The 25,622-nt window shown below is 43.8% G+C and overlaps 1 protein-coding gene across 1 annotated transcript in view; it reads left to right on the top strand.

Moving 5' to 3' along the window:
• Positions 1-25,622, top strand: part of FBXL20 (F-box and leucine rich repeat protein 20) — a 103,053-nt gene that overhangs the window by 28,485 nt on the left and 48,946 nt on the right. The window contains exon 2 of the mRNA XM_056863125.1: positions 13,497-13,558. Within this exon, the coding sequence (XP_056719103.1) occupies positions 13,497-13,558 (62 nt within the window). The remainder of the gene's footprint in view (positions 1-13,496; positions 13,559-25,622) is intronic.

Raw genomic sequence — 25,622 nt, 5'->3', positions numbered from 1 at the left:
TGTATTTTCTGATCTCAATTTAGGTTTACAGTAATCTCTCAACATAATTTTTGGTGTAGTTGCAATTTGCTATTAGAAAACGAAGGCACTTGTACTTTTCATAGTTTCATACATATGCCAAATGTTATGAAAGCAATGCGGTAAGTTTAGCCTTGATAAAAAAATAAGCATTATATATATATCAGTTTCCCCTTAAATCTGGGGTGTTTTTTTTCCTTCAGAAAAAAATGGTGGAAATTCTTGCTTTTTTCCTCTCTGACATCAAAGTTTACAGAAATGTTACATCAGTAGTGTTCCCTGCCATATGATATGCAGTGGGTGGATGGGGCCTTCTCAGAAGTGGCACCAAAGTTGTAGAAGTCCCTGTCCAGAGGTCTTGACTGCCTTCTGGGGTAGTGAAATATGCATGCATTAACCATTACCTTTCTGTCATTTTTAAGTGCTGATGGAGGCAAGAGAAGCTCTTGACCTCAGACTTTACTGACTGCATTATGGTTTGACAATCCCACTGTCTGTAAGGACTGGAATTATCTTTGTCCTTATACTGACATCTGAGGTTCTTTGGGCTTAAAACCCTGTATTCAATACCAGATTCTGTGCTCCACTCATTATTCTTTGAATTTCAGATGATAAATAGCTGTGATATGCCACGTGAGTAGGAAAGGTGCTCCATATTCCAGAGGTGTCTTTATGCGATTCATTAAATGCCTCAATTGTAAAATGGGATTGCATGTGAGTGCAAAACATGTTACATCCCTCTTGTGGGTTTTCTTGAATCAAGGGGCATCATTTCTTTCTCGCTCTAGGTAAGAAGGGCGTCTTCATTCTGGGTTATTTTCCTTTATTTGCTAGGGAAGGCAGGATTCAACAAAATTGTAGGCCTTCCGGTTCTTAACACATGACCTAGTTTCTACAGCAGTAACCTGTAATGGTAGGTCAGATGCCTGAATTGCAAATTTGGGCTCCTGTGCTGCACAATAGTGATTAAATGGTGATTAGTCTGCTTATATAGACAACACTCTTTAGTTCCATAAAGTACACACAGATACATTAGTTGGGTTGGGCAGGACTTTCTCTTGTCAAGGTGCTTCTAGAAAAAACATACAAGAACAGCTTTTGTGCGGAAAGTAGCAACAGGAGGGAGCAGGGAGGGCATCGTACAAAAAGATGTCAAATATTTGGGTAATGTAAGAGGAATTGACTGTGGACCTGGCAAGTGCAGGCTGAAACCATTGTTCAATTCTTTCTTGTCTGACTTACCTCATAGGGAGAGTAAAATAAGACATGGATGTTGTGATGCCCGCTCCAGACTCTTGTAGGAGGAGAAAAGCAGGCTAGAACTCCCAGACAATAAAACAATTATGTATATGCAGGGTATGTGAAATACAGTATTGAACTATACTTGTTTCCATTTCCATCTGTGACAGATATATCTAGAGGATGGTGATGAACTCTGACTGCAAAGTTGAAAATCCCTCACTTGCTCTAGTGCAGAGGATACCTATACCCATCCGTTTTTGGGTGCAATTTTAGCCTCTGTAGAGCCATCTTGCTCCCTGGAATCCTGGGGAAATGGGAGGCCTGGTGCTCAGTTGTGAGCTCTTGAGATGTGCTGTCAGGGCTTCTTTGCTTGCTGAGTGGGAACTTTGGGAGGAGGGGAAGTTAAAAGAAAATATTGCATAGGACCTCCTGGCAATATTCATCTAAGGGTCTGACCAAGTCCACCGCTTCAGGAGTACTACTTCCAGTCAATTTGCTGCTCCCTGCGGATAAAATTTGACATGGGAACCTGGACTCAGTAGGTCATGGGAGTGGCTGGCACACTATAGAAAGTAAACACCTCCTTTGGGAGCCAGCGTGGTGTAGTGGTTAAGAGCGGTGGTTCAGAGTGGTGGACTCTGATCTGGAGAACCGGGTTTGATTCCCCACTCCTCCACATGTGCGGCAGAGGCTAATCTGGTGAACTGGGTTGGTTTCCCCACTCCTCCACATGACGGCAGCTGGGTGACCTTGGGCTAGTCATAGTTCTCTCTTAACTCTCTCGGCCTCACCTACCTCACAGGGTGTCTGTTGTGGGGAGCGGAAGGGGATTGTAAGCTGTTTTGATTCTTCCTTAAGTGGTAGAGAAAGTCGGCCTATAAAAACAAACTCTTCTTCTTCTTTGTTTACATGTTGCTGTGCCTATTCTTCAACAGTAGCTATTGGATCACACTCCTGCTGACCAGATCCTGTATTTAGTATGCCCTGTGCAACCCGCCCCCTCCCCCAACACACAGTTATCTCTGCATTGGTTGGTGTTTTGCCCTTGGTTTGAACTGATCCCCTCTTTTTCTCATCAGTGTATGTGTCATAGACCTGGCAAGGTGAGCTCTTCTGCCTCAATGTATTTGTCAGAGTCTACTTTTTGTGCAGCTAATTAACACTGCTACCTTCCTGTAACTTGTCTCACATTTGTATCCATTCCTTTCTCTAAGGAGTTTGAGGCAGCATATATGGAGCTGAAGATGATATCTGACCCAAGGTTAAACAGAGAACTTCATGGGAATTTGAGCCAAGTTTCCCCATTCCAGGACTGACTTTATTCACTATGCACTCTGGCTCTTAATTTCCTCTCCTTTTTTACCTCCTCTGCAATTGATCTTTAATTTGTATGGGGAAAGCATAGGATATCACAAAGGTAGACGGTGTTTCAGCAATTGTGGCTAAGATGATCCTGGGTAAAACCCTATTGTTGGGCCTTTTACTGCCTTGCCGGGATCGTGAAGAACAGTGGTAGGACAGGGTAACTTGTATTGAAGGCCAGGGTGATAACATCAGTCATCCTTGAAAAGTGCCTCTTGATCCCACAAACTGAAAATATCGGTGAACTAGCCAGACTGTAAAACTTCCTTGCATTCCTTAGTTATTGGTGTTTTTTTTTTACTTCAGAAAGTAAATAAATTAAACTGGGAAGGCCATCAAGCCCAGTTAGTTAGAGAGGTCTTGAGAATGTGGCATTTCTTTAGTCATAACAGGCTATACAACACCAAAACAGATGAAAAGTTGGTATTTGACAGTTATAATGGTACGCCCATTAACTGACTTTTACTTAAAGCTGTGCATACCTGGAATGAGGAACCTTAGTTGATTATGAAGCGCCAACTGCTGGGTCACAAACCCTATATAGGCTTTTAAAAACTGCTGCCTTTTGGAAGGATTTGCTTCTAATTCAGACACACAGAGAGCAAGACCACCACCCTTTCACCTCTCTTTGCAAGTGTGCTAAGAGAAGCAGCGGGCCAGATCACTCAGGAGAGGAAAGGCTCTGAGCATTGGCCGTCTTCACTATGGTCCACCTCCTGGTGTACTGCTTACATTTCCTGTTCACAGTTCTCTTGCTCCAGTGACCATGGTTCTGATCTTGACTCTGATGCTGTAACAAATCTGTCTCCCCCTCTTTCTGTCACTGACTGTGCTGTCACATGCTTGTAGCTCAGAGGGTCCCAGTTCTGGAAAGGTTGAAGCTGTTGGCTTAAAGAACTGCTCTGCGCAACATAGCATGGGGAACCCTGAACTCTATGCAATATCATGGTTACCCTTATATGGAAGAAAAACAATGAAGCTTGCTGTTTTCCTTTTCACAGGAGGGGAAACGTGATCTTGCAGGAGTTGTGATCCCCTCATAATGCTGCTCATACGAGTAGAGCAGGGGTGGGGAACCTTTTTCCTGCCAAGGGCCATTTGCACATTTATGACATCATTCAGGGGCCATACCAGGTGTAGATCTCCCGGTGGGGGGGGAAGAGGCTAGGGTTGCCAGGTCTCCAGCCACCACCTGGAGGTTGGCAACCCCAGGGGAGGCCACACAGAGAAGGCCTGCACGGTGCCTCCACTCCCCCTCCCAGGCGGAAGGGCAACCAGCAGTGGGCCCGAGCAAACAAGGTGCCAGGGGGGCGCAGCCCACAGTCGATCTGCAAGGGAGGAATGCAAACAGAGAAAGAGGAGAAGGGAGAGAGAAAGGGAGAAAGAAATTGAGACAGAGGGAGAAAGAAATGGAGACAGAGGGAGAAAGAAAGAAAAGGACGAAGGGAGACAAAGAGACAGAAAAAGAGGGAGAAAGAGAGGGAGAGAGGAGAAAGAGTGACAGAAAAAGAGGAAGAAAAGAGAAAAGCCTTCCCCCCCCACACACACACCCTCGCACGCTGGCCCCACGCGACCGGGCCCCAGCCTTCCCTGTCCACACACACACACACACACACACACACACACACACACACACGGCGGCGCACAGAGCCCTGCGTGACCGGGCCCAGTCTCCATGCCCTCTCCTCCCCAGAGTCCACAAAAGCCCCCCCCCCCGAAGCCCGATCGGCTCCTGCATTCATGCTCTGCCGCCAGGATCCACCAGCCTCTTTCCCCCACCCTCTCGCTGCTCAACAGCAGACAATCGGCGAGAGGAGGTCCAAAGGGCACCGCAGCACCGCTGTAAGCCATGGCGCCAGGAACACTCTCTGGGAGGGCCACCCAGCGCCCCGCCTCTGCAGCAGGGCCCCGGAGCTCCCGAGGGCCACAAAAAATGTGTGGCCCCCGGGCCTGAGGTTCCCCACCCCTGGAGTAGAGTACTTGAGAGAAGGGTGGAAGGCTGTCCAAACTGACTTAATTCCGACGTGAATGAGGCATTTGGAGGCCCAGAACCAGGGTGGATCTGATTTAAATCAAATCTATTTCAATCATGATTTAAATCACAATTTAAATAACTAGTCAATAAGACTAGATTTTCACGATTTAAATCACTAGTCAGTAAGACTATATTTAAATCATTGTTTTTCTACATAAATAGTACTTCTCATTATGTTGTATCATTCAGGCCACCAGGCCTTGCATTTGTTTGTTGCAGTGTTTGCATTTTGCACACATGCCTGCCTTACTCATAGGTAGAAGAACTGAGGCTCTGAGGATATTAGGCTCTGAGGCACAGTCTAGGCTTTGAGGCACAGTCTAGACAAGAGAGCAAAAAGTACACACAGGACAGAGGCTGAAAACCAGTAATGATTTTTAGGAGCCAGTGTCAAATGTTTAGGTAATTGCACAGGTGTGTGTTATTTTTTTTAGCCTTTCAGGAATGAGTTATATGATGCTCTGCTGTAGCTTAGCTGTATTCTAACTGAGCTTTTTAGTTGTTTGCTCTTGCAGTTAAGCAGTAATATTTCAACTAATAAAACTCTGATCAACAATACCCGCATACCTGCAAATTTGCATATGATGGGAAAACTGAACTGACTATAGTCATATTTTATTTTATTATTCAGCTATCAGGTGTGTGTGTGTGAGAGAGAGACTGACTTAACATACTGCATATGGATTAAAAACAAATCCTGAGTTGTGTAATTTATGAAATCATACTGGCTGTCCCACAATTTCAGTTCTTCTAGATTGTTTCATATCCTCACTTTTCCTTCCCCATTGTAAATCACTGATATATATCTGTGTAGAAATCCTACCCTGCTGTATTGTGCAGCTGTAATAGCTTTGGACATATCTCCAATGAATTGTAAGTGTGAATGGGGTGGGTGGAGCACCCAGCAAACTTTTATAGGTTCTGCCAACAGTCTATCTTTGGAGTGCAGGCTGGAAAAAATGTCAAGGAAATTACCAACCCCCTGACCTCTCTAGTTGCCAACTCCATTTCTGGCTGGCCACAGTGATCTTTATACAAGCCACACCTTAAGCTAGTTCTCCCTGAGGTGGCAAACATATGTCTGTGCAGTGCTACTTCAGGCTGCAGTGGAAAGGGATAGAATGCACATGATAGAATGCTCCTCCTAATATAATAATTCCATGCACATAGAAAATAGAATATGCAAAGAAAACGTTATAGCCCAATATTCTCCCTGAAATGTTGGTTTGCTGTATGTTTGGAATTTGTTTTTTGTATGAAGCGGCATTTTATGAACTTCCTGGCTGTAGTCTGATGTATGTCTCCTTATTGAGGACTACAGTTTGTTTTATAAGTGCATCAGGTACGTGACTTAACATTTTCTACCTGAAACAAAAACCCTGTTTCACCAATCAGTACATGCAGTTTGTGTGAGTATGACGTAATACATGGCTAACATTCTGCTGAAACCAGTGAAATATTTGCCCTCCTAAAAGTGAGCCCCCAAACATGTCCAATGCAGACTTAATATTCTCTCCCTCTTCTCACATCTGAATCTCCAATTCCTCTCTTTTCTCAGAGCTAGCCATGGTACTGGCTCCACCAGCATTTGTGCTAACCATGGTTAGCTTTAGTGTTGTGAGGAGTAGGTTTTAGCTGTGGTAGTGAAACTGTGTGTGTGTGTGTGTGTGTGTGTGTAAAGTGCCGTCAAGTCGCAGCCGACTTATGGCACCCCCTTTTTGGGGTTTTCATGGCAAGAGACTGACAGAGGTGGTTTGACAGTGCCTTCCTCTACACAGCAACCCTGGTATTCCTTGGTGGTCTCCCATCCAAATACTAACCAGGGCTGACCCTGCTTAGCTTCTGAGATCTGACGAGATCAGGCTAGCCTGGGCCATCCAGGTCAGCGCGGTAGTGAAACTAGGTGAAGCTTTTAAGAGTAATATGATTTTATCATTTAAGGAAGAGAGCACCTTCTGTTTTTGCTTTGTTAAAAGTATAACCCCTTAGCCATGTTAGCTTTTATCATGGGTGGATTTGAGCATACCATCCTGTGCACTAAAAGAAGAGAGTAAAGTTCCCATTCTGTGACTAGAATACATTCTATCAACTTACATGAATTTATGTTGCAAATTTTTATTCTGCTTCTTCTAGTTTTGGGACAGGCAAGAAAGGGCTTTGAAGGGTAGAATGTTCTGCCCCTTTACCAATAGAAATCTTGCATACTTGCTCCCTCTGTAATTTGAGATTTTGCCGGCCATTGCCCACACACTTTAAAGCACAACAGAAAGAACTAGAAACTTGTTTTTTAAAGGAAATACATGAAATCTGATACTCTCGGGTTATTGAATTATGAACCTGATACTAATATCTTCACTTGGCATACGTAGTTGTGGCATATGTAGCAGCTTTTGTCATAGAAGTCCAAGTTCAAGCACAGCTATCGTTCTCTCTTTTTGACCTTTGGTACTTCTGGATTAGGGATTTCTAGGAAAGACTGAAATCCCAAAGAGATGAGTTGAGATATGATGATAAGGTTAACATTGCAGAGCTAAATGAGCCAGTGATGCAGCTTGAGGATAAATGAATCCTTGTGCTATCAAATACAACTGTCTGACTCAACCATGTTCGACCTTCCCATAAGCCAGAGAGCAGGTACAAATAAGTGAGATCCATGCTAAAGTCAGAATAATATTTTCAAGGTGACCATGAACCAAATCACCCGCTTCCCAGAAAGGCAAAAATGCCCCAAGGATTGCTAGTGAGTATTTTTATCCCAGAGGAGAATAGAATCTACTAGGTTAATCTCATAGAAAATTGTATTAAGGCTACTCTCCTTATCCTCAGTCCAGCTGTAGCAGACCCTTTTGCTCTGATAAGAGTGAAAACACCAAGGCTCTACTCAATCCCAGCAGCCCACTATTAAGCTGCCAAAATAAACAAATATCTTAAAATTCATACTTCTCGTTCTGGGTGGAGGTCATCTTGAAACTCATGGGTATTACTATCACGTGCCCAGGGTAGGCAGGACCCAAAATTTCTTTCTACTTCCTGTCCCCTGGGCGGGAACTCCAGTTTCCGTCCTACCTTGATCAGGGTAGCAGCTTCGTTTTAGAACTCCGACTGTGTTTATGAAGAGAATTCCTTCGTGTGTTTTCCCATCTGTGATAACCTTTGTCTGATTCCCAGTGAGTCTTCCTCCCTCACCTTTTACCGCTCGCCGGCGCTAGCCATGAGCGTCCTCTTTTTCCCGATACTTTCAATTCCCCCCCCGTCCCTTCTCCGCTCCCCACTTCGCCCCGTTGGGCAAGATGGCGGATGCCAAAAGAGACTCTGACTCGGACCTCCTCTCTGAGGAGGACCACGATTCAGCCCTCGTCGCTTCGACAGGGCGACATCAAAGAGGCCAATCTGTTAGTCGCGGCGGCGTCTTCGCAGCGCAAGGCGCGGAAGGGCCGACTGCCCCCAAAAAGGTGCGCTCCTCTGAGCCGCCTCAAAATGACGCGAAACACGGCGAGCGCCGAGAGACTGCAACCTCAGCCACTCCGGCTAGGGGTGCCTTAGAGGAAAACTCTTCACCCGTTCCAAAGTCTCCACAAGGGGGTAACATACTGCGTTCTGAGGACGAGGCTCCTCTTACTCTGCGGGAAATGGTAGATTTGTTTAGTGGCGTTCTGGACAGGCAGGCGCAAATGATGATGGCCCTTAAAGACTCCCTTGCCCCTTTTATGCAGGGCAATGATTCGAATCCTACTCCTAATCCCAACCAATGTCCCCTTCAGGGACAGGGTGATCACTCTAATACACACTGACGCACTAAAGCTGCACTCAAAGGCCCCCCCCTCACTCTCAATCTCTCCAAGCCCTGGAGGATAACTCCTCAGTGGTTTCAGATTCAGAAAGTAGAGAGGAAGGAGAATTTGACTCTGATGAAGACAATCCAATTCTTCTAGAAGAACAGCATCCCCGCCTGTTCTCATCCGAGGATTTTCAGGGGCTGTTAAGCAAGGCTTTAGTAGCCTTAGACCTCAATGAGGATCCAGACCCAGTGGCTGATTCCTTACCTAAACTCAGAAAAAAGGGATCCAAGGAATTTTTCCCAAGTACCAAACCTCGTGTATGGGAGATTCCATTCCCAGAATTTTTTGAAAACCAGGTACAAGCTGAATTTGACAAACCTTTAGCCAACAGACAATTCCCTGCCAGCACAAAAAGATTATATACCATGGTCCCTCAGGCCATGTCCCTTTTTCAGTTACCACTGATTGACGCCCCGGTAGTGGCAGTTCACTCCCCTGAATTACCATCTGAAGATGGAATGGGGACAATTAGAGATCCGCTGGACAGGAAGGCGGAGATTCTTTCCAAAAAGGTTCATGAGGCCTCCGCACTAGCAATTGAAGCCTCAGCGGCAACATCAATTATGGCCAGAGCCTCCATTGTGTGACTCAGGAAAATTATTCAGCTTTATGCAGGGGAAAACTGTAAGATTGCAGAAGGCCTTAACAGGCTGCTGAAGGCCTCAGCGTTCATGGCAGACGCATCTCTTGATGCCATGTCTTTTGCAGCTCGTGCCTCCTCTTCTAACATAGCCATCAGAAGGGCACTTTGGATTCGCCCTTGGCAAAATGAACTCAAAAACAAAAAGCTAACCATGTCATATCCGTACACTGGGGAAAAACTTTTCAGAGACAGGCTAGAGAAAATCCTTGTAGAGAACAAGGATAAAAAGAAGGTTCTGCCAAAATCCTTCAAAAGGAGGGGAGGCATTCCTCCTCCTATCCCAATTTCAGATCTTCTCACTCTCTGGCTCCATTCAGGCCAGACCAACGCAGGGGTTCTTGGAGCAACAATAGAGGCTCCTTTCGTAGAAGGGGTAACAGATTTTTTCATCCCCCTCAGGGACAACAACAGTTCTCGGGCAACAAGGGAGACAAGTTCTCCAAAGCCCCAAAACAGTGACGCCATGACACCATCTGTGGGGGGAAGACTTCTACTATTCCACCACAAGTGGGAAAAGACCTACACAGTTGCATGGGTCTCCCAGGTGATTTCAACAGGTTATTTCATAGAATTCACATCTCCCCCCAGAGACAAATTTGTGAATTCCCCAAAATCATTCAAAAAGGAAAAGCATCAGCGAACCCTGGATGCCATATTACACCTTCACCAAATTCAAGCCATAGAACCGGTCCCTCATCCCAAAATTGGCAGCGGGGTATATTCCATTAAAAAAAAATATTGCTTTTTAAATAATACATACATATATATATATATATGTGTGTGTGTGTGTGTGTGTGTGTGTACACACACACACACACACACACACACACACACACACATATATATATATAATAAAAATAAAATCATAATTCGTACAGCAACAAAAAAAAACATAAAATACATATTCCATCTTTTTTACAGTCCCCAAGAAAAATGGGGACTGGAGGGCTATCTTGGACCTAAAACATCTAAACAAGATGGTCAGATACAGGAAGTTCTGCATGGAGACCCTCCGCTCCATTATGGAAGCGCTACAGGTGGACCAGTTCCTAACTTCTCGGGACTTGAAGGAGGCATACCTCCATGTTCCAATTCACCCCTCCCACAGGAGGTTTCTCAGATTTTGTTATGCCAAGAGACATTACCAATTCAGGGCACTTCCCTTCGGTCTGGCATCCGCCCCCCGCGTCTTCACCAAAATACTGGTGACGCTGGTGGCATTGCTTCGACAGGAGGGAATAATGATATTTCCCTATTTAGATGACAACCTTATTTGCTCCAGGTCCAAAGAAGAGTCCCTGAAACACACAACCAAGGTAGTTCAGTCTCTCACCGACCATGGTTTTTGGTCAATCTAGAAAAGAGCCAACTAATCCCGACACAGAGATTAAAGCACCTGGGGGTCATTATAGACACTCACAGGAACCTGATATGCCTTCCCCAGGACAAAATTACCAAGATTCAATCCATGACTCAGTCTGTGATCAGTTCCAACCACAGCAGGATCATGTTCCTCGCCCAACTACTGGGGAAGATGGTGGCCTGTCTAACCTCGGTTCCGTGGGCCAGGTTCCACTCGAGGCCCCTTCAGGGACTCCTCCAACCCTATCAGAGTCTAATCACACAGAGCAGGGACAAGTCCATCCCTCTGCCTCTGAAGTTACGCCAATCACTCCTTTGGTGGTATCGAAACAGCAACCTCAACAAAGGGGTGCACTTTGTCATAGAGGACCAGATACAGGTCTACACAGATGCCAGCCTGGAAGGTAGGGGAGCCACCTGCCAGAACCAGATGGCTCAGGACCAGTGGTCCCTAAGAGAAAAGAGATTACACATAAACATGCTAGAGTTAAGAGCCATTTGGTTGGCTCTACAACACTTCAAAAGCCTTCTATGTCGCAGACACATACTGATACGCACGGACAACGTGTCCGCCAAAGCGTATCTCAACAAGCAGGGGGGGGGGGGTCGAAGTCTTCCAAGCTCCATCAGGAAGCGGAGTTCATTCTCTCCTGGGCAGAAGTAAACCTTCTGTCTCTGACAGCAGAACACATCAGAGGAGTTCTCAATCTCCAAGCCGACTGGCTGAGTTGACAAGCTCTAGACGAAGGGGAATGGTCCCTCAACAGAATAGTCTTCAGTCAGATCGTGGAGAGATTCGGCCAGCCCAAGGTGGACCTGTATGCTTCAGCGAGCAACCACCTCCTCCCGCGTTTCTTCACGCGCTACTTTCACCACGAGGCAGAGAACATGGATGCTCTCCTGTCTCCATGGCCGAGGGAGCTACTGTTTGCCTTCCCTCCCATTCCCATACTCCCAAGGGTCATCAGAAAGATCAGGAAGGAGGGAGCAGATATCATTCTCATTGCTCCCCTGTGGCCGAGGAGACCTTGGTTTCCCAGCCTGAGGGAACTTTCCATCCAGATGCCCTGGGAACTACCAAACATCCCAAATCCCCTGCATCAGGGTCCAATGTTTCACCCAGAACCTCATTGGCTTCACTTTACCGCCTGGAGATTGAAAGGAAGTTCCTCTTAGGGGAGGGATACAGTTCAGGGGTAGTCAATACCATGATAGAGGCCAGAAAACCTTCCACTAGAAGGATTTATAATACCTCCTGGAGAGCCTTTGTTCTATGGTGCAGGCGCAAACACACTGACCTGCTCTCGCCAGGGATACCCAAGATCCTGGAGTTCCTCCAAGATGGAGTTGATCAGGGTCTTAAAGCTTCCACACTACGCAGACAGGTAGCTGCCATGTCCACCGTTCTTACCGTCACTGAGGGTTCCCCTCTTTCCAGACATCCCCACATTCTGACCTTTCTAAAGGGAGTGGTTCAAACTAAGCCTCCAGCAATCCATCGCTTCCCCACGTGGCGCCTCAATGTGGTTCTCACAGCCTTGATGCGACCTCCATTTGAACCCATTAGGGATATTCCTTTGCGGATGTTGAGGATGAAGGCCATCTTCCTCACAGCAGTGACTTCAGCCCGTCGTGTCTCTGAGCTTAGAGCACTATCAGCAAGGGAAGGCCTATCTTCCACAGGGACAAGGTGGTCCTCAGACCGGATCCCACCTTCATTCCAAAGGTGAATTCCATCTTTCACTGCTCACAAGAGATCCATCTTCCTTCATTTTGTCCCAATCCGGTTCACCCCAAAGAAAAAGAGTGGCATCATTTAGATTTAAGACAGTTACTTAAAGTTTATCTTAGTCGCATGGAACCTATTAGACGTTCAGACGCCTTATTCGTTTCATTGACTAACCCTTCCAAAGGTCAGAAAATGTCTAGCGCCGCCATCGGTGGCGTGGTGAGGCAGTGCATTACGGAGGCATACAAGGCTAGTAAGATACCTCCTCCTTCAGGCGGCCACCTCGGCGGCCTTTGACAGACAGGCCTCCTTAGAAGAGATATGTAGGGTGGCCACCTGGTCCACGGCATCTACATTCATAAAGCACTACAAGATTGATGCCAGGGCCTCTGTCGACGCAGCCTTCGGTAGAAGAGTCCTACAGCATGTCTTGGATAAGCCTTAGTTCCCACCCAGACTGACAGCTCTTGGATATCCCGCGAGTTTCAAGATGACCTCCACCCAGAACGAGAACGGAGTCTTGTTTATTCACCGTGAAGGCTCCTTCTGTTCTGGGTTGGAGGTCATCTTGCCCGCCCAAGGTTTATAATAGCATAAGCATATCCAAGACCTAACTGCTCTTATCTGATAAAAAATGAAAAGGTTGTAAGTGTTCAAAATTTAGAGGCGTATTTCAAGGTCTCTTTATGTCCGCCATCTTACCTGATTTCGTATGGAATCCACTTACCTGTTGTTGTTTTTCCTTATACGTTTGTTGTTTCTAAGAGTTCATAGATTTTTGGAAAAGCACACTGTTTGTTGCTTGGTTGGCCTTTGCACTTAACAGTCTCCTTTAGCTCGGTGAGTCCGAAAACTGGAGTTCCCGCCCAGGGGACAGGAAGTAGAAAGAAATTTTTGGTCCTGCCTACCCTGAGCATGTGATGGTAATACCCGCGAGTTTCAAGATAACCTCCAACTGAACAGAAGGAGCCTTCACGGTGAGTAAACAAGGCTCCGTTCTTAATTTAGGTAGACTTCTAGAGCATACAAACAGCACAGTGTGGTTTATAATATGCTTTGAAACCAAGTTTTAAAATGTAATCTGAATGGGTGGCATTTAAATTGTCCTTAAATGCCACCCATTCAGAGTCCCATAAATCTCTCAATCAGATTTGCTTCAGCTAAACCCTCCCCTGTGTCACATTCACCTGATTTTATAAGAAACAATGATCCATAATGACCATGCAAAAAGCTAAATGTGTTTTATTGTTTTTTTTTCTCTTTCAGATGTTCTCAAATAATGATGAGGCTGTGATCAATAAAAAGCTCCCCAAAGAGCTGCTGCTTCGGTAAGCTGCCTTTTGGTTTGTTGAATTCTAGAATGTGAATTTAGGCAATATCAGCATGAATGGGAAGCCTTGGTTGACTGCAAGTAAAAAAAAAATCCCCAAGTTTGCATTGTGGCAAGCAAAGTTTTGCAAATCCTGAATCTCTTGATCCATCAGTTTGGTAGGATTTGGTGCTGTTTTTCAGCACCAGGAAGAGAAGTTGGAGACCAGCCTATGCACAGTGTATTGTGTGTGTAAAGAACTGTCAAGTCACAGCTGATTTACGGTGACCCCAGCAAAGGGCTTTCAAGGCAAAAGAGGAGCAGAGGTGGTTTGATGTTGCCTTCCTCTACAGAGTCTGCCTTGGTGGTCTCCCATCTAAGTACTGACCCTGCTCAGCTTCCATACTACACCATTCCACCTTTCCTCCAGGCCACACAATGTATTAGCACTTCCCAAAGTAGCATTGTTGGTGCCTCTCAATTACCCAGGTGGTGAGAAGTCCACGAGTACAGCTTTTCATTGTTTTGCTTTCTTTGGATTAGGGAAAGCCATGGAGATTTCTGGTGTCTTTGTTATCTGTTTGCAAGGAAAATAAGGAGAGCCTGTTGGAAGTAGGCAGATCTATTAAAAGAGGCAACACAACAATTTACAGCAAATGGTGCATCTTTACTTATTGGCAGTTTATCCCCAACATGCTTCTCCTTCAGCCAACTGCAGCTCAGAACTCAGCTTTTCCTTTCCATGTAGGCAGATTCAAAATTGCTACAAACTGTTTTTGTGCCTCTTCCACCAGCTGAAGGGTGTTGCCTTCCAAAGGGGCATGTGGAGTTCGTGTGTGTGGAGGAGATTTCTAGCTTTGAAGGAATATTAATGTTCTTTTTGTTGTGTCCTTGACAATACATTAGCAATCTGATTATCGTGAAAGATTACTAAACTTGAAACAGTGTAATAGTAGACCACCAATAAAGGTTGATTGGATTGGATTAGTAGACCACCACTTCCCTGTGATTCCTCTGTTAATTATCTATGTGAGGAGGTAGAACTAGGGAATGTATCCAAGCTGGGTCTTTTGGACTTCTCAGTGGCTTCCAGTGCCATCAGCCAAGGTGTTGTGGAGTGTACAGCTGATATGGGCATGAGGAGCATAGTTTTTAATGGCTTCGTTTATTCCTGAAGAGAAGGTCTCAGAACTGGTGCTGTGAAACTGCTGTTGTATCCTTTGGTCTGTGTGCTCCGTTTTATATTCCATGCTATCCATTTCTGTGGAATAGTCCAGGGTGAGGTCTGAAGATCTCGGGTACAGGTGACATACAACTCTGCCTGTCTTTCCCCTCAGATCCTAGGAAGTCAGTGGAGGTTCTGCACCAGTGTCTGAGATCAGTGAAGGATTAGAAGTTTAAAACAGAAGATTAATCTAGACCAGGGGTCAGCAAACTCATTAGTCAACAGAGCCAAATATCAACAGTACAACGATTGAGATTTCTTTTGAGAGCCAAATTTCTTAAACTTAAACTATATAGGTAGGTACACTGTTTATTAACTTAATAAACTTTAATTAAAGTTTTAAGTCTTAATTAAACTATAGGTACACTGAATAAAACTTGATATCATACTTAATAATTATCTTATTTATTCCTCTCTTAGCAATCTCTTGACTAACCACAAAACTTGCAATATTAACATTGCAATATTAAATGCAGGACTTGCTATAAATTACATTGCATTAAAAACTATCTTAGTGGTAAATAATGCAAGAGTAGATTGAAATGTAATATGAGTGAATAGGGTAATTTTTTTAAGCCTTGCAATTTTAGGAAATCCTAGATAACAAAATTTAAAGTTAACAGAACTCCAGCTAGGACTAGATATAGTCCACCTGCCATAACATATTCGAAATTAAACTCTGAAACATTTACAGAAGTTTTCAATGTTTTCAGATCTGAATCCACATCTAACACAAACCCTCAATAATATGAACAAATTTTACTTTTTAAACCTTATGTATCAAGCTTTTCCCACTGCAATCATTTGCTTTTTCTTTCTCTCTCTGCACCTCACATTTCTCTTCATTCTCCTTTATAAATATTTTTTAAAGGAGAATGAAGAGAAAATGGTGTTAGTGACAAAATGTCAGATGCAATGCATTTGAAGCTGGGTCACAGCCTAGTTGTGGGTCAGGAGACACCAATTCACAATTACTAAGACACCATCAAGATAAAATCTGCAATAAGGCTGGTGTGACCAAAACAAATTTCCCATTTTTACAGACCTCCAGAACAAAAAGGAGGAGGTAAATTAAGCAGTCTTGGGAATTACAAAATCTAGTGAACCTATTTAAGTTACCTTTTTTGTGGGGGGAGCCGATATGAACGAAAGAGAGCGAATGCAAGAACTAGATAGATTGGAACCAGAGTCCCAAAACACATTAAAATGAGGCACTTCTCATCTCCTGTCACTCTTACGTGGAGAAAGGGGGAGGGGAAGAGCAGAAAGGTAGTCTAAAAAATGAACTTTACAATTATGGGGTTTGGTTTTAAGAAACCAAGTGAGTTAATTTGATGGTGACAAAAGTTCACGTGGACAGCTGACCCCATTCCTGCCTTTGGCCAGGTACGAGAGGTGGAGGAGTAAGAAGAAAACACGCATGCTGGATTCCCCCACCCCCCAAAAAAAAGATCCAGCAGGAGAGGAAAAGTGGTCTGGCTAGCAGGAAAGGGGTCCACACCACTCACCCCCCTCCCTTTCCACAGGCCCACCTCCACCGCGAGGCGACTGTTGGGGGAACAAGGCGCCGTTCCCGCCGACGACGGCCAAGAGCCGCCACCCACACCCTACCTTTCGCCCACACAGGGTCATTGGCGACAGAGGGAGCGGACACTCTGAGAACGGGCCGGCCGGCGACCCTCCAAGAAAGGGCAGCCCTGAAGCCGGGAAGGAGCCCGCTGGCAAGCAGCGCCCTGCTGCTGCCGCCTCAAAGGCCCAACGGCCATCTGGGAAGTGGGTGAGCCCACCCAGGGTGGGGCTGGGGAGGGCGATGCATCCCCGGCCGGGGATTAGAGAGGGCTGACGTAAGCCTCTCTCTCTCCTTATATGGGCTCGGGAGCGGGACCTGGGTCATTTGTGGCAGAGCCGCACTCAAGGACCCAAAGAGCCGCATGTGGCTCTCAAGCCGCAGTTTGCTGACCCCTGATCTAGACAAGATGAAAGTTAATATGAGTTGTTGGGGGAAAACGTTCAGGGTTAGGCTTACCAAGTTTTCTGCAAGGGTCCCTAGTTTATTCATCACTAACCATAGAAGCTGTGGTGGTAGTGGTGGTGGCGGCTAACTGGAGGGTCTCTTTCCAGTTTAGGTTGGTACTCCTGTTGTACCATTCTTGAAGAGATCTGATCTGTGACCACATATTCCTTCATAAGCATCCAGATCAGATTACTGTAATGTGCTCTAAGCATGACTGCCTTTAAGGCTGTTTGGAAACCAGAGTTGATGCAAAACTCAGCTGCAAAAGAGACAGCAGTACTTTGCCATTTTCATTGATTTCCTGTTTATTTCCTGGGCCAAGTCAAAGTGCTGATTTGATCTGTAAAGCCCTAAATATCCTAGGCCCAGGATATCTAAAGGGCTATCTCTTCCAATATGGGCCTACCTTATTCACCCTGGTCTTCCTCTGAGGCCCTGCTACATCTTCCCCTGTCATTTGTTGTAGAGTGCCTTTTCAGTAATTGTGCCCGGCCTCTAGACTCTTTTCCCCAGAAGCTAATTTATCTCCATCACTGCTTACTTGTCAGCACCTAGCAAAAACGGTTGTTCTTGTAGGCATTCAGAAACTCTGTAGCTACTTTATCGTGATGTTGTTTATTTAATATCTCTTCTTTTTGTTTAGCTTCTTTTTAAAGGATTGTTTGTATTATAACTTTGATAATGTGTTATTTTATTGTTTTGGCTATTTATATTACTTATTTATTTCTGAGCATGCTTAGGCTGCTTTTCTCCCCAGAGAAACCCAAAGGGGTTTACAAAAAGAAAAAAAATCCAATTTATATAAAAAAGTTTATGTATTATTAATGGCTTTGAGTGCCATAGTGGAAGAATGGTGGCATAAAGATGTTTTAAATAAATCAAGTGCTCTGTAGGTAAGGGCAAAGGAAATGAAACCAGATCCCTCCTAAACACCAATGCTACTCATCACAAACCATGACCTGTCCTGCAGCCATCCACATACATTTGTTTGACCGTACTAAGATTATTTCCAGAATCTCAAGGGCTAGAAATATTCTGCTTTTGAATAAAAAACTCAGAATATGAAACTGGTGGATTTTTTTGTAATGAAATTTAGTGGACGTACTTGGGGATGCTAATTTACAGCATTGTTGTATGCCAGCAGAATTAACACAATAAATTGCCTAAGAACTAGGGTGCTGGTTTCGTTTAGTTAGAATTAAAAGCTGAGGTTGGTAGCTGATGCTGCCTAGTAGACGGACAGCATAGTAGATTGTAATGGGCTAAGAGACTGCACTGCGAGAGTCAGCCTCAAACCTTGTTGAATTTGCATCTTGGATAACATTTTATTGGTTGTCCTGGGGCATGTCATGTGCTAATAAGGCTGCATTCAGGCTATTGGAGCCACTGTTAAATCTGACCCCAATCGTTACAGGGGTGCTGCAGAAATGAGATAATGTTGTCATATCAATATCATCAGAAATTAAGAATGAGTGTGGCTTAAATTGCAAATAAGTTCGGTAAGTAGTACTTGCTTCTGGCAGTCCAAGTAAAGAAAGGTTAGTCAGCTTGCTCACTGTAATGCTGAAAATTGATTGTAAGCCAGAGGACAATAGCTGACTTGCATATTCTACTGAATTCTTTTCAGCTACCTTTTCAATGTATGTGGCTGGTACCATGGTAGTTCCTTTCTCTGATCCTACAACAGCAGCACCCATAGTGCCTACCAGTGAGTTTCCTGGCACCCATTTACTTGAGTCTGGGGGTCAAAATCTAAAGGGTCTTGGATGGAACAGAAAACAAAAGTGAACTTCAAGTTGTGCCCTACCATCTGACTTACTGGCAAAACATGGAGCTCATTCCAGATAGCCATACCACAGCAATACATATGCCTTCTGATTGGCCACAGTCATATATTTCCTTACATCTCTGGGCTTGGAAGCCTCTCAGGAAACAAATCTCTTATTTCTTCAGTAACCAAAACCAAACAACATATTTTCCCTAAAGCGAAGATCTGGTCCGTGGTACAGGAAGGACTTCAAAACAGGCCAGGAGACATTGGCTTTGCTGCTGGGAGCACCTATTCAGAAGTAGTGAGCTCCACCATAGGAGGATGCTTGGCTTGGACCTCCCAACATTTTGTGGTTGGTCCTGCCCCATGGCAGACATTTTGTGGTGGCTCCCTCTACCATTTTGCAAAATTCCAGAAGTGTCCACAGACTGCACAAACATGGGGACCCTATCTTACAGTATTCTTAGACTCCGAAAGGCAATATGATTTATCTAGAGCTCCTTTTTTCAGGGCATTTGCGAAAACCAAGTACATACCTTGCCCAGTGACATACCTGTCAATATTGGAAGGAAATACTACTAGAAGAGCATTTACTCTAGCGCAATGTTCGTCTTCCCTCTGCAGTATTAGAAGGAAAATTCAAAAAGACTCCCCTCTCACAAAGGCTTTGTCCCTGTAACAGTGGTGAACCGGAAACACTAGAACACGTCCTTAGGTGCAGTTACTATAAAGAGGATAGGGAGAAGATTCTTGCCTCTTTTGATAAAGAGTACTGGTTATCCTGAATCTGTTAGAGTCAACATCCTTCTTAAGGATGAATTTTCTCAGGTAACAGAGTTGGTGGCCAAGTTTTGTAGAATAGTATTTAATTTTTGTAAATCTAAATAGAAGTGAAAAGTTGTGGATGGGATTGATTGTTTAAATTTATATTGTTGATCGATTTGTAACCATTTTGATGAGAGCAATATTTTTGTATAGTGTTTTAACCAATATATATATTTTTTATACTGCCGGATGCGTAAGGCAATGTAACTGCAAACATTTTATGTTTGGTCTAAGGACCGTAATAAATCATTCACTATTCTTATTCAGAAATTGTCAAGTACACACGATGGAAGAAGCTAAGTCAGTCTCTCAAGACTGTGAGAGATAATGAATTTGTTCTGTCGTTGGTTCTTGTAGGTTATCCGGGCTGTGTAACCGTGGTCTTGGAATTTTCTTTCCTGACGTTTCGCCAGCAACTGTGGCAGGCATCTTCAGAGTAGTAACACTGAAGGACAGTGTCTCTCACTGTCCTTCAGTGTTACTACTCTGAAGATGCCTGCCACAGTTGCTGGCGAAACGTCAGGAAAGAAAATTCCAAGACCACGGTTACACAGCCCGGATAACCTACAAGAACCAATGAACTCTGACCGTGAAAGCCTTCGACAATAATTTGTTCTGTCCTTTATTTTTTATGAGATCAGTGCTTTTTAAAAAAAACAAAAGCTCAGAATTTACCTCAGCAACCTGTAGTTTGAATCCTTAAAATTGAACATGTTTTTCTAGTGCTAGCTAAGATTCTCCTGAGCCTACTCCAAATACTGTATCATTATGAAACTGAGCATACGGATAGAATATACTCCTACACTCAGTTTACCATCTTCTTTCTACACCAGACTTGCATGTTTTACCAGTTTTTTGCCCTCGCCATTCCTGACTAAATGTCAGCAGTTCCTCCAGGGTGGCTTGATGTGTATACCCAGTGAGCAGCAGCTGTCACTTGCTTAAGTGCAAATGGTGGATTCTAATGATCAGAAAGAGATGCTGGGAGCTGGGATGGCAAGCCTGCCAGTCCAGTTAGTTCAGGTTATGGAGACGATAAAGTTAAGCAATCCTTGTAGATTGACAAGGGCTGCTTCATATGATGGAGACACAGAATTGGTTTGGCTCATTATGCTTACATTATACTGGTTGTTGGGTATAGCATCGGTTGGGTTGGAAAGTGGTATCTTGCTTAAGCTTACTTGTTTAATTTACAAGATTTTGTTTCTGTCTCCTAAATCACTAATGCTTGTTCCTAAGAATTTCAGATATTTGTTCAGCTCTTCCCTCTAACATAGTAAACAAATACTGAGTTCTTTGGCTTCTTGAACTTTAGCCCACATTTTCAGTGTAGAGTTATGGATAAAGGGATGTTCTGGTTTGGTGTGTGGGAGATCTGTTCAGCTATGAAGCAAACTGTGCTAGCCCTGGGCCAGTGTCAGCTGAATATCACAGGGTTCCTTTGAGGATTAGATCAGTGTCACTACCCAAAGCCCTTGAGGGGAAAAAATAAGAAAAACCTGTTTTCAAGTGTCTCCATTGCTGGAAGCGTATCAATCCAGTAGCTGAACGGGAAATGGGAAGCAGTCTTGCAGACCCCTCAGTAATACTTATGTTTGCCTTTGCATCTTGATTTGTATGTTGCTCATTGTTGTGCTACTAGTTCATGTTTTGTTTTTTAAAAAGACACAACCTGTGTTTTTGGGTTCTCTGAATAACAGACAAAAGCCTTGTGGCACTTGGTGAACCAGGTTGCAGGTTTGATTTCTTAGTTATGACATCTTCCTTCTTGCGGGAGTACAAGGCATCATATGTGGGGTTATTCTGGAGGCCCCGTTCCCCTGCCTCAGATTCTTCAATCTGACTTGTCAAGAGAACAGTCAAGAGAACAGGAAGAGATTTAGGGATGGTGCCTTCATTGGTTCTTCACACTATGTACCTTGCATTAAGTATCGGTACTAAGGAATAAGCTAGCTGTGTTTTGCTGTACGCTGTAATACAGTACGAGGGCTGGGGTGGGTTAGGATACTTTGCTCAGCTCAGTACTGTTGAGAGGAACTCAGTTGTAACAAGTTCCTCTTTTTTTAAAAAAATCCTGGTTTAAAATGAAATCAGAAATTAAGGCAAATGCATAGTATCTGAAAATAGTTTGACTCTATTGAACTTTTGAAAGCCTGCTTTGCTTTGTAAAGGAAGAATTGCACAGCACGTTAGAGGCAGTGTTCTGTAGTGGTTACCATGTTGGTCTAGGATCTGAATGACCTGAGTTCAAATTTCCATTCTGCCAGCCACTCTCAGCCTAACCTACCTCACAGGTTTATAATGAGGATCAAGTAAGCCAGGAAGAACCATGTATGCCACTCTGAGCCCTTTGCAGGAAGGATTTGATAAAAATGTACTAGATACATGGCTTGATATCATGATACTTTGTTAGACTTGATAGTTGGTGCCAAAGACTGCCACCATGCGCTTCACTCACTGGTTCTGACCCCTTTACTTCTTATTTGCCTAGTACTTACACCGTCCTTTGCTTCTGGTTGAGATTATTTACTTTTGTAGGGTGTGGTAGGGTGGCTAAAACAGAAAGGAACTCTGGGAACAAGGAACACCTTCTAGTGCTTGGATCACTACTATCAAATACTGGTTACGCTCTCATTTTCGATCCCCCCCCCAAGTAGTTTATTGGCAGCTTTACATACTGACTCAACTGTTTCTAGATGGTCTCGGCTTATCTTAAATAGGATCAGATCACTAGGGATTGATCTTGATTCCTTGTCCAGTTCCAGTGAATTATATATTTTTAGGACAATCCAAAAAAGGATATGGGACAGTGATTCCCAAATAATAAAAGCCGGTGCTGAAGGTATCTGCTCTTCTCGTTTTTTAGGCCTTTCTTATCAAATAAACTCTATGGCCCAGTATTTTTCTAACTTAACTATACCCTCTCACCGTAGAGCATTTTTGTTGGCCAGATTTAATATATTTCCTTCAGCTGTTGTTAGTGGTAGATACAAGGGAATACCACGTGAAGCAAGATGATGTAGGTGTCAGTGCAAAGAACCTGACACAATACAACATATTCTCTTGTACTGTCCACTTTTCACACAGCTTCGATGCAGCTTAATTAGTTCTCTTCCTCAATTTACTACTGCAATGACTACTGGAAACATAGGCCATTTATTGGATGACAAAAGCTTCGAAGTTACCACTCAAGTAGCCGAGTTCCTGGCCAAGGTCCTAAAGGAGGGAGAAAGAAGGAGGGGAACCCTCACTTAATTATTTTTATAAAATTTACTGATGAACTGTGAATTCATTCCTTTTTTAGATCCATATCTAGCTGTTTTACCTGTTTGTTTTGTTACTGTAAATGCCAATAAAGGTTCTGTATTCTCTGTGTTGATTCCAGCCCAGCCCTATCTACACAAGTATATTGCTTCTCATGGCTGCAGACTGTAAAAGAGACACTATCTGGGGTTACGGCCATTAATCTATCTAAAAATAGGCAACGTACTGTATATCGTTTTCTGAAATAGTAACACTAGTAATATTTAAGGGATTTATAATGTAGCCTCTAAGATTATATGTAGACTAAGTTTTAATTACTTTTTTAAATGATTATAGCTACAACCCTTCACACTTTTACTTAGGAAGTACCTAATAAGTGTGGAACATTTTGATGTTTAAAAGAATTATTTAAATCAGCTTTCCCCCCTCTTAGTTCAAATTTGATTCAGAATGCTGATTTAAACTCACTTTGATTTAAATCGGTTCATTGTTCTTTGAACCAAATTTTGCTGCTCAGAAACAAAACATGCAAGTCTGTTCTTGGCATAGTCAAGTTTCTGCCTGGGTTGCAGTCCCAACAAACTACTGGCCTGCTGTTGGGGGTGGGAGAAACAATTGGAACTGTCCTGCCTGTATCTTGCGTAGTCCAACTGTATACTCAGAGCTGACATTTATTTTTCTTTGAGCCCTTCTGAAAAACTTCTGTGCTATCACAGAATTTACTGGTATTGAAACATAGCAGAGGCTCCTCTTAAAATGAATAAATGAGGAACGGGGTTTATCCCATAGGCTGGACTGAGAGTAAGGGTTTGATCACAGGCCTCCCTCATCCACATCCAGTACTTTCCCCACAACATGACATTTACTCTTCATGATAGCAAGACAGTTTGTGTGACAAGCTGAGTACTGGAAACTTCATCAGAGTTGCTTTGGAAAAGGGCCTCCTATTAAGGTAACATGCGAACTGTCCCCTAGGCCTCTTTATACTTGAAGGAGAGGTCAGGAAGCAGGAGAGTGGGTACAAAATCTTATGCCACAGTAAATTGGTTAGTCTTGACAGTGTGTGTCTTTTTTTAAATCCCCTGACCTGGATAGCCCCAGGCTAGCCTGATCTTTTCAGATTTCAGAAGCTAAGCAGCGTTAGCCCAGGCTAGTATTTGAGTGGGAGACTTCCAAGGAATACCAGGGTCATGATGCAGAGGCAGGCAATGGCAAACCACCTCTGAACATCTCTTGCCTTGAAAACCCTACGGGTTTACAAGAAGTCAGCTATGACTTGATGGCAAAAAAAAAAAAAAAACCCCAAAAAAAACAGCCCAGCAAATTGACATCTCTTTGCTTCTGGAATTTCTCCTGACAAAGCTGAGTTGCACATTCAGGCTTCGACAAACTCTGCTTTTGAGAACAATTAAAACCCAGCTTATAAAAAGTTGAAGTTTATAAGTAATAGTTCTGAGAAGTGGAAACTTTATGGTGTGTGTACTGTGAAAATTCATTAATGCAGATTGGCAGGACAGCCTTTGAAAGAGAGCCTTATCAAGAGGACTGTCTTGTAAATGGGCGTCAGTTTCTGCCAGACAAAAGCTGGTGTGTTTTCACACAGTGCTGCTGTGTTAAGTTTTTGTTCCCTTGTTCCAAGGAAGGTCTTGACGTCTCATGTATGCGGGTGTTGAGTGAAAAGCATTATTTTTCTCCTATTCAATGGTGGTAGCATGGACGACGGGTGGCTTCTAATTGAGAGGACTTTACAGTGGGATTCGTGTGTTCCTGACACTGAAGGTTGTTTGCCATTTCTGCAGCCACTTTATCATGTACTGGAAACCCCAGAAGAAGGCAAAGTGGAGAATTGGAAGGACAGGAGTTCCAGGCCAGCACTGTTCTATGCAGGGACGTGCACAGAAATTTTTATTCAGGTCAATTCCATCTTGGTTAAGCAATCTACCACATTTGCTGTTCTGTGAGCTAGGCACGGTGTGTGTGTGTGTGTGGGGGGGGGGAGTTGGATGTGGACCCCCCAGACTGGTTCAGAACCCCACAAGAAATTCTTGGCTGTTTTACATATTTATGAGTAAGGCGGCAGCTCAAGTTGTGGGTCTGGCAAGCTGCTTGCTTGGGAAGAATTATTGCTCTTCCAAGCAAATAGCTAATTTCATTCGGTGATAGTTAGAGTCTATGGATAAGCCTGTGACTTAGCATTTTATTTAACACCAGGAACATGCTAGATCCTATATCCAGCTTAGACATAGCAATTACAGCACTCTAATTGTTATCTAAGAGCGATACCTAGTTCTTTCTAAGGTGCCAAAGCATTGTTTGGGCTATACTGTTGCAACTGAGGGCTCACATGATAGAAATAATTTCCTCTATGTATGAAACAAGCAATCTGGGAGAAAGGTTCTAGCCTGACCTTTTCTTTGACTTGCTGGGTTTTTATTTCCACAGAAGAATGTACAGTCATATGTGTGCCCCCCATGCCTGCAGTCTGAAATGATATATCTGGGATTCAGGTTTTTACCACTTCAGTATGACCTAGGCCAGAGGGACATGACAAATGCAGCAAGGCAAGTGAGTGTTCAGTCTAGGTGGTGTGAGGTATTTAGTCTCCATTTCTGGACCATTATCTCAAGGAAGGCTTTGAAGAAGAACTATTTTTAAAGAAGAGATTAAAAGAACAGAGGGTGGCCAGATGGCTCAGAATGGGGATCTGGTTCCAGGCAGATGCATACAATAAAACAGTTCAATAGCTGTATAAGCCACAAGGCTGCAGTAATAAGAACCAAATATCAAGGAAGCTGGTGCCAACTGAAACAGCACAGCACACCAAAAGCTGGGCCATCTGCAGGCATAACGCTTGAACGTGATTTGTTTTCCTCGGCTGTAGTTCATCATTGGATCCAAATACCTAAACAGTGAGAGAACAGACACAAATCAGGATCTGAAACCATGATTTGAGCTGGTTTGCAAACCGTGGATTGTGTTAACCA

The sequence above is a fragment of the Euleptes europaea genome, chromosome 18 (genome assembly GCF_029931775.1).
Source record: "Euleptes europaea isolate rEulEur1 chromosome 18, rEulEur1.hap1, whole genome shotgun sequence".
Taxonomy (NCBI): Eukaryota; Metazoa; Chordata; class Lepidosauria; order Squamata; family Sphaerodactylidae; genus Euleptes; species Euleptes europaea.
The sequence above is the reverse complement of the archived record's forward strand: the minus strand, read 5'-3'. Positions and strand labels throughout refer to the sequence as shown.